This window comes from Leptinotarsa decemlineata, unplaced genomic scaffold (genome assembly GCF_025532065.1).
Source record: "Leptinotarsa decemlineata unplaced genomic scaffold, Ldec_3_MD MMD2_tig00000026_RagTag_RagTag, whole genome shotgun sequence".
NCBI lineage: Eukaryota > Metazoa > Arthropoda > Insecta > Coleoptera > Chrysomelidae > Leptinotarsa > Leptinotarsa decemlineata.
The window spans coordinates 1,060,410-1,070,455 of record NW_027412539.1 but is presented as its reverse complement, the minus strand read 5'-3'; the positions used below and the strand labels follow the sequence as shown (position 1 = coordinate 1,070,455).

The following is a 10,046-nucleotide window of genomic DNA, read 5'->3' as shown; positions in this document are numbered from 1 at the left end:
TCCATATAAACAATATCATCTGAAGAATGGTTTTAAAAATACAAATTCTAAAAAATTTCGTGAAGTCATCAAACCACTATTAGACTCACGACAATATCCAATTAGGAGTAGAAGTAAAATTGGTGGAGCACTCAAACGAGTGAAAATGGAGAAAACATATAATTCTAAACCTGCGAATTATGTGTACTGGAATTCACCGAAAGAGTTAGTTGCTCGCCTACGACTATTGGTAGCATCAAAGTCAGCTGGACATACCGGACATGATAATGAAATAATTTCAATAATTGAAGAATTACGTGAAGAAGGTATAATATATTAATATATATCCACAAGTAATGATCACTGTCACATCATCATTCAATGCAGTAACATTATCACTTTTTTTCTCTTTAATCATATTGAAATAGAATGACTAATGAAGTAAGTGATATCAAACGACAAGTTGTTAATGAATTACATAGACCTGCAAGACGTAATTTTCGTAGAAGAATAACTACCATCAAAGGTTTTGCAGATCTATGGCAAATAGATCTAGCTGAACTACAACCTTATGCAAAAAGTAATGAAGATACCGATATATACTTGTAGTAATTGATTGTTACTCAAAATATCTATGGACTGTGCCAGTTAAAGATAAAACAGGTAGTACAATAACTAATGCAATGAAATATGTACTGAAGAAAGCCAAATTTTCCCCTAAACATATACAAAGCGATCAAGGGAAAGAATTTTTTAATAGAAGCTTCTCATCTCTCATGCGAGAATATAATATCAATCATTATTCAACATTCAGCACAAAGAAGGCAGCTATAGCAGAAAGAGTGATTCGTACAATAAAGGCATGGCTCTACAAGGAATTTTCGATGAGAGGTCACCACAAATGGCTTGATATTCTTCCAATTATAACTAGTAGATATAATAATAAAGTTCATCGTACAATAGGTATGGCACCCATCAATGTTGATTCAACAACAAAATTGAAATTCAAGGGTATCAATGGAATTGGAGGAAGACAAAGTAAACCCAAATTCCAATTGAATGATATTGTACGTATAAGTAAATACAAAAATATTTTTGAAAAGTCTTACACTGCGAATTTTACCACGGAGCTATTCAAGATTGTTAAAATTAATAAAACCATCCCAACGACTTATAATCTTGAAGATATGAATGAACAGCCGATTAGAGGATGTTTTTACGAAGAAGAGTTATTACGAACCGAGAATCCTGACGTATATCTGATTGAGAAGGTGTTGAAGAGAAGAAAAAATAAAGTATATGTAAAGTGGTTAGGTCTTCCTAGCGAACAAAATTCTTGGATTGATGAATCAAATATGGTTTAAATGTATCTAATAGTGACTTTTATGAATAAAGTAATATTAAAGTTCATTATTGTTTTCATTTCAATTATAAGTATGTGAATTGAAAAATATTGCAGCGGTAAACATTGCCCCAGCCATTCGCAATGTTCTGTGTATACCAAACCAAATTAATTGTATACTCCATTCCCGCTTATATTTTTCAACTCACGATATTGAAAACACATTATCATTCCCAAAACTAATCGCCGTCACTTTGAAATGCAGTATCCAACTCCTTTTGCCAATTATCTCTCACTGATAATGCCGTCTCATAAAGCTTAGTCGACTGCTCAAGCTCAGCCTGAGCTTGCATTCTCGAACGTTGATGGAATTGCTTATCTTTACCTATTTTTGAACGGAGTTCATCAGCATCTTTAGACATTCTAGGCAATTCAACCTTCGCTAATGCAATCTTGGCATCTAATGCTTCAAGAGTTTCATTATTAGCATTAATAGCTCGCTCACTCTTTTCAAGTTCAGCAATAGTCATCTGTGCCTTTACAAGACGGTATTTTGCTTTCCTTTTCATTTCCCCAAACCGATGGAGGGGACTGAAAGAAGATAGCGGTTCAGCTTTCAAATCACTCTTCATTTCTTTAGGAGTACCTTTTGGCTTCCTCTTCGATCTGTCACTTTTCGTTGCGGGTTTTTTTTGTCGCACAACACTTTTGGATTCTTTCTTTTCTTTAAAGTCAGTGACAATCGATGAAGATGCCTTAGTAACCTTCCTCTTGATTGTTCTAGATTTCTTATCAACACCAAGAGGAAGGGTAGATGAAGAGTGTTTGAGTGATGATAATTGCGAAACGATCGGATTTTCAATAATAATTTGCTCATTTGGTTCTGGCACATCTGCAAAGTTAACGAAGTCGTTAATATCAAAATCATTTATCGAATCTTGACTGGATAAATGTAATACTGGAATATTTTCAAAATCAGTCTGATCGATATCAATAAGTGGTGAACCATCTTCAGCAATCAATAGCGGCATAGAGCTCATGATTATTAAGGTCTGAGGAATGATATGTGATAGCAATAGAATGTGGATAGGAAAGGTGATGATGTTACTGAGACCTCACCATTTATAGAAGAAAATAAACTAGCGCATGCGCTCTTTCATCAACTGGCACATGCGCTCTCTCACTAAACTATTCACGCATGTAACAATCTTTGTCATTCAAGAGGAAAACTTTGTGTTGCATGCATGTATTTTTAAATGTTAGAAAATAATACAAATAAATTCAAAATATATATATATATATATATTTATTAATAATAGAGGACAATAACGATAATAAAAAATATAAAATGAAAAATGTTAATATGTCTCTGTGGATGTGGAACGTTCTTTGACTCTATTCCTCAATAGTTGTTGCTCGTGCGTCACACCAACATTGAAAAAAATGGATTCTCCTATTGGGGTAGAGTTGACCAACCTTCTCACACAGATCCCAAGTACTTCTACATGCATTGCATACATGATTCCAACAATTCATGGAATATGTATCACAACGCAAACAACGTTGCAGTGGAGTTGGAACGGCAGCAAAGGTACCGCAAATATTTCTACAGATACCTATATTGTTAAATATTATAGGTTCGGAACACTTCAGACACTGTAACTGTTGTTGACGATAATCCGATTTTGTTCGCTTCGGTGGATGAGAAGGAGGCGATAGTTGAATCCGCAACACGCAATCACTACACATACCAGTACATGGATTGATTGAATCCTTAGGTCTACTTATTTGACAAAAGTAGCACACAATAGCCCCTGCAATCATCATTGGGTAGACACACACTTTTGGTTTTTCATTCCACTCTTTTGGAAACGGCATTTTACTAATTCGATTAGAAATATTAAGAGATGACTTACAGAAACTCTGAATGCTCTCTCCTACACCTACGATCTCTATTTATACAAATCAACATCATGTGAAAGTATAGTGGGATAACTTCTCCTACTATTCCACTCTAAACGAGTCAAGTGGGAGTCGCATCACCTCCTATATAAGTCGACTTGCAAACCTAGAGTTCATTCATTCACTCTCTACAACTGTGAGCAAACAACAACAAGATGAATTCTGCAAAAATAAATGCTGCATTAAATAGAATATCTGCTGTTGATGAAAACAATTGGATAGACGAATCAGATGATGAGGATGTCAATGTTCCGCTAGAGGAAGTGATAGTTGAAGCAGAAGATGTTGGAGTCGATGAAGATGAGATAGACGAAGTTGAAAACGAGGCCAACCAAAGCGACGAAGATGATGACGTGATGGAGTTTGAGAGGGTCATGGATGAAGAAGGAGATGATGAAGGGATAGAAGCTGACACAACTGAAGGCGATGGTGCTTTGAGAATCGGTATGCGAACGCTCAATGTCAGTGAGACACTGGAAGATCCCTTGGATTTGTATTGTGCAATGGATGCATACGTATTGATCAGCACAATAGATGGAGAGAACAAAAAACTATGTTGGTGCTGCTTTCGGTTTTATTCGCATAGAAACAATAATGGAGGGTGGTATGCCCATGTCAACACCCACAACACTGTCTCAATTATGGAAATGGGACAGAATTGGTGTGAAGCTTGCGAGAGGCCACTAACAAACTTCACCCGAGTATCTACATGTATTATATGTAATAATGTCCAACCTGTGGCACAATAACCGTGGACCTACTGGTCAAAAAAAAACAACAGCCCTTTTCAGGGCTACATTATTCACACAAACAGTAGTTAGTTGTATTAGTATTCATAGATTATATGACAAATGAATACTTTGACTAATAAAAGTCTAAGTAATTTGTTAGTCTTTGAATATCTATACATTATATGACAAATAAATTACTACTTTGACTGAAAAGTCGATATTTGGAATTTGATAGTCATTGAATATCTATGCATATGATGAGTACTACTTTAAATGAAAGTTGAAGTTGGCATTTTGTCAATCATTGTATGCATATAATGATGAATACTTTTACATACATACATTTTGTTTGAGACTATAATGTTAACAATGGTATGAACCTGTTTCTGTTTGAAAGTATAATGATAGCTCTGAAAAGAGCTATATTTTTTTATTGTTTCAGTCTTCAATTGTAGCCCTGAAAAGGGCTGTTTTTTTTATTAATCCATGCAATGGTATGGACTAACGCTCCTCATCATCATCAGAAACAATGATGATTGTATCATCATCTGTATCTGATGATATACTGATGATGTCATCCTCATAATCATCTGAATCAGGCGATATACTAATGGAATCAGCATTAGCATAATTATCTAGCTCGTTATCCTCTAGATCGTCTAACTCATTGACATCCATCTCTAACTCTGCCTCTACTTCCTCTTGCATACCTTCTTCCATACGTGCCGGGAAATCATCAGGTAGATCATAGATACGTTGCAGCATTTGTGCAAAATTTGTACTGAAATGATCGAACGTTGAATCTATTCCATGTACCTGGATGGGGCCTGTACTCGTCATAGAACACTCTGGTACACTCATCGGTTCGGTGGTGGAATCAGCACTCGACATTGTGGAAGAATGATATAGAACTGGGATTGATGCTTTATTTATATTGGAAAAAAAAGGAGGGGGTGAAGTGTAAATGTAGAACAATTCAGTGTTTGAAATTCGAAAGCAATAAGAATGACAATTTTTTGAAATTCTAAGTGATTATTATTATGAGAAACTCTGAGTGATTATTATAAAAAAAACTAATAAGGGAGAGGGAAAAAGACACTGCCCCAACCTCGCAGTGCCTCGTGTACACCAACCAAAAAGTGTGTACTCCGTGGAAGGAAAGGAAAGGAATAGAAAGGATGGGAGAAATGAGGAAACGATTACATATCATCGTCTGAATTCAAGACTTCATCAATCAGGATAGGGGATGGTGGAGGACTATCATCGGACTCATTGTCAGCGTCACCGTCATCATCGTCATCGCTGTCGTCGTCGTCTGTGTTTCCGGACTGTGTATCCCATTCGTAATCATTCCGCCAATCATAGGGATCTGGATAATCCCCATCAGACAGGTCCGCTTGATCGGTTCCAGTAACGTGAAGCACTTGTATCCGATCATCATAAATTATGTCATCATAATCCATCGAGTGAGGTGCCGTCGTGGAGGTAACGAAACCTTCATGGATAGAAGCCCAGTAAGGATGTTGATGCGCTGGGTCACTGTACGGCTCAGTAGTTGAATCAGGTTCCATGTTGAAGGTGGCTGATCAACTGAATATTCCAACAGATAATTCCTACGTTTATACTTTTGAAAGGGAGTGGGGGAGGAGAGGGGATTAAGTGGGAATGAATTTCAAAAATGACATGAGCTATATTCCATGAAAGAGAAAATTGAAAATACTATATGAATTATATGAAATATACTTATTGATTTCATTATGAAACATATTTTCTTCCCAAGAGATTATTTACAATAGATTAGAGAACACAAAAATTGATGTGAGGTATTTGCATAGAAGAACTTGTAATTGAAATAAAAAAAAGGAAATAATAATGAGACGAAGTGAAGAAAAATGCTCCAACCATCGCATTGTTCAATGTGTACCAAACCAAAACAATGTACACCCTTAATTTCACTTCTTTTTTTTTATTTTATTTTTATTTCCTAAAATTACAAACATAAACTTAAAACTATCTTAATTAAATATTCCTAACTAACCTAAAACTAATCTTACTACACTTACACTTAATCTATGGGAAAGTTTTTATAAAAGTCACTAACTTTTTATAAGTCTCTATCGAAGAGGTATCTGCTTCACACTTTTTCTCCAGAGATGCATACTTCCGATCTAGTTCGGCTATTACTTTTTCTGCTTCCCTCCGTCGGTTAACAATTTCAGCCATTTCGCGCTTCCTTTTAACCAACGCGGCCTCACTAGCTCGAGAAGCATGTTCTGCTTCCTTACATCTCTGTAGAAAACTGTCCAACATTTCACTAACCTCTCCGATAGGCTGTCGCACTTGTGGCACTAACACTTCAGGATTCGTCACCGGTGTTGCCAGCATCGGCGAAAGCGGCACCACCGACGGAGTGAATACGATGGGAGCCTCCTCCGATGGGGACAATACAACTGGTGGCTCCTCCGGAGAAGGCGCCCTAGGTTGTTCCACTACTGCTGCGGGTGGTGTGGAGGGCCTTAAGCTGTTTGGAGCGGTCGACCAACTACCTGCATAAGGATTAGTCCTATTGCAAGTAGCTCGGTACTTAGAAATAGGACCAACCTTCGCTGCAGGTCGTTGGCAAACCTTCTTTACAGGCCTGACTTCCTCCTCCTCCTCGAATAAGTCAGGGCTGGTGGATCTGCACCTAACTCGCGAAGTGGATGCCTTCTCCTGCTCTGTCATAGGCATGATGGATGCCACAGCGTTATTTAATTCCTGAGTGTTGGATGCCATTCTAAAAATGTAAAATAATACAAAGTTAGTAGATGTAAAAAATTAAAGTACATTGTTAACTTACTCAAACTTAGCTCCTCGTCGTATAGTACACTGCTTCTGGTTGAGTATGGCTGGACTGCTCTGGATGACTGGAGTTGTCGTACTGAATGTAGAAGAACGTGCTCCTCGGGGTATCAACATCATTGGGAGTGGAGGGAATGAGGTGGGGGCGTGCATGCGCAATGGTTGGAATATGGTGGGACGAGAAATGGTAGGAAGTGGGCGGGGTGAGCAATGGTGGGAAGAAAGCGGGCCGCGCTCCGCGCGGCTTACGCCCCAATTCGCTACGCTCGCGCCGGCGCGCTTCGCGCGCCGGCGCGGTGGCCCCCCACCCACCACCCCGGGGGAGGAGGGGGGGTGGGGGGTGGGGGGGGGGGGGGTGGGGGTGGGGGGTGGGGGTGGGGGGTGGGGGGTGGGGTGGGGGGGTGGGGGTGGGGGATGGGGGGGGGTGGGGGTGGGGGTGGGGGGTGGGGGGTGGGGGTGGGGGGCTACGCGCGGCCCCGCCGCCCCCCACCCCCACCCGCGCGCTTCGCGCGCCGTGAAACCTAACCTAACCTAACACCTATGACCCTAACCTACTGTATGTATTAATCTAATCTAACCTAACGCGGGAGTAAATTCACCATGTTGGTTCAATTAATACGTCATCTGTTGGTTTTGGTTTTGGTTCTATTATTCTAACATTTGGATCAATGTCCAGTCCTGGATATCCCAGTCCACCTGATGGCCTGACTTTATGGCTTTTCTCCAAAACTTCAACTCTCTCTTCTAGTACATCATACTTTTTCATTGTAGTCCCTGTTATGTTTGACATAGCATCAAATTTTTTATTTGTAGACGCTGTTATGTCAGACATTTTTATGTCCACATCATTTGTAAGTTTGTCAAATTTACGAGTGAAAGTTATCCGAGCCTCTGCAATTTTATCGTCAAATGCTTGACGGGCATCGCGAGCAATATTACCTATTGTGGATTGTATTGCAGCTTGTAGGGCTAGAAGTATAACCTCCTTTGTTCCGTTAATTTCCCCCTCAAGATATGATACAGTTACACAATCACTCTTGTCAATTGGTTCGCTTATATTTTTCAATATTTTTCTTTGCATGTCATAATGACCATCTTTTGTTAATTTAAAACCAATCCCGGGAGGACCTCGAATGACATTACCACCCAATTTTCTTTTTCTACCAAACTTATCGATTGTTTTAGACATTGTGCACTCTACGATGATTCTTTTCAAACTGGTATTTCTTTCATTTACATTATGCTATATACTTTACAGTAATTGGTTAGGAAAATAGAAATGAAACAAATAATATTTTTATCATTTTTTATTCATCTAAGTAACTTGGTAAAAGTGATACATATACAATACATAATACAATAATCACAAATAATCACAAATAAGAATGTTCCGGTTTGAAGGAATAAGCAATAATACTTCGAATTATAATTCAATTATTCATCTCTACAGTCAACAAATTGATTAGTTGGTCTAAGGCGCTCTCTTGAGAAAAAGAATGAACGATTTCAGACACCCAACGAATGTTATCATTAGGATCATTTCGATAAAATTCTATATCGCTATGACCCCATGGAAGAGTTCGAGTGGTATTCGGAATGATGAATCTCTTGTCGTCATGATACGATAAAGCGACTTTATTTTTCAATTCAGTGTAAATATCATGCAATACGCTTCTGAACGAGTTCATCTTCCTGAATATCATACCTCCCTCTTCAATGATTTTTTCATAGTCTTCACATGTCAATTCATTCTTTATAACAGATCGTTTCACACCTTTGGCCTTCTTCAGTTCACCATCAACAGATTTCACGTAATACGCTTTAGCACCTGTACCGTAAAAGCTGATTATTGGATCATTTGGGAATTCATCTTTGAAATTACCCAGAACTGACTTTGTCACTGGAATATTGAATTGGTTTCCTATTTTATAATTAGATGTATCGAACTTATTTATATTATTTTTGATAAATTCATAGAAATTGTCTGTATTTACTTTGAGAATAAGGGAGTCGGTATCAGTGTAGAGTAAGGACGCATCTTCTCCAAACTCTTGTTTGATACATCCATAGAAAAAATCATACATAACTGTTTTAGATAATTCTAGAATGGAAAATCCTAAATATAGTGGTTTATCATAATGAACTTTTACTCTAGCCAATTGAATGGCAACAAAATTTTCTGTAAAAATAGAGCATTTTTTAAAATTTGGTCGATATATGAGACAACTAGCACCTATAGTTCTTTTTATATTTTCCCAATGTGTAATGAGTCTAACATCAATTCTATTGTCTACGTTTTCCATTGTTTTTCCATAGACTGCATTATTCATTAGTTTGTAGAAATCTTTTTCAGATTTGTTATTAGACCTATTACGCATTTCAGTATTCAAATCTATATAAGGCTTCATCCAACATGATTGCTTAAACCTCAATACTCTATGTGTGTTCATCACTATCAAACCATGATTGACAGCTTGCTGTAAGTTTCTATAGTGAACAATATATTTTCTTTTGTCGTTTAAATTTGGAATTAATTTGGGAACTTTCGATTTTGCATATGGAGGTATCAAACGTTCAACTAAGAATGGTAAATCGGAATGTTTATCATGAAGTTCTTGGGGATAATGTATATCCACTTCCAATACATATCCATAAGGACTATCGATATCCACATTCATTATATCAAGATTGAGAATTTCATGAGGTGCTAACCATGAAAATTCACCTGTTGGTAATGGTTGCGACATGCTGTGACCATATAGATTTGTTGCATCCAAATATGAAATGAATGAAGATGGTTCATTTGGATTATAATCCGGTAAAAATGTATTGTTTGCTTTATGTTTCCTTTCACTACATTGACTTATTCCACCACGAATACCTTTTTGAAAGAAGTGAACCATATCAATATCAGTTAGTAATTCCAATTCAATATTAGTATATTTCAACATGGCATCCCACGATAATCCGGGTGCAGTGAAGTATTGTGCCGGATCCAATTTATATTTATCAACAGATATATTTCTAAAGTTTTCAAAAATGTCACATAATAGTAACACATCTGACTTTAAATATAAATCAGAGTATTCACCCAAATCCTGACATTCGAATAAATTCCAAACAAGTTGAGCTCTCCCATAATCATTATCTGATATATGTTCACAATTGAGTTTATCATAAAATTGATTTTT

At 37.4% G+C, this 10,046-nt stretch overlaps 1 protein-coding gene across 1 annotated transcript; it reads right to left on the bottom strand.

The window, feature by feature from the left end:
• Positions 1-6,084: 6,084 nt before the first annotated feature.
• Positions 6,085-7,008, bottom strand: LOC141480870 (uncharacterized). Its single transcript, XM_074171587.1, has 2 exons — positions 6,854-7,008; positions 6,085-6,790 (listed from the first exon to the last, which is right to left on the bottom strand). The coding sequence occupies exons 1-2, from the start codon at positions 7,006-7,008 to the stop codon at positions 6,085-6,087; spliced, it is 861 nt and encodes a 286-aa protein (XP_074027688.1).
• Between the last annotated feature and the right edge of the window lie 3,038 nt (positions 7,009-10,046).

Coding starts and splice junctions, on each gene's coding strand:
- LOC141480870 (XM_074171587.1), bottom strand. CDS start 7,008: ATGCACGCCCCCACCTCATTCCCTCCACTCCCAATGATGTTGATACCC. Junction 6,791..6,853: donor CGACGAGGAGCTAAGTTTGA/GTAAGTTAACAA, acceptor TTACATTTTTAG/AATGGCATCCAACACTCAGG.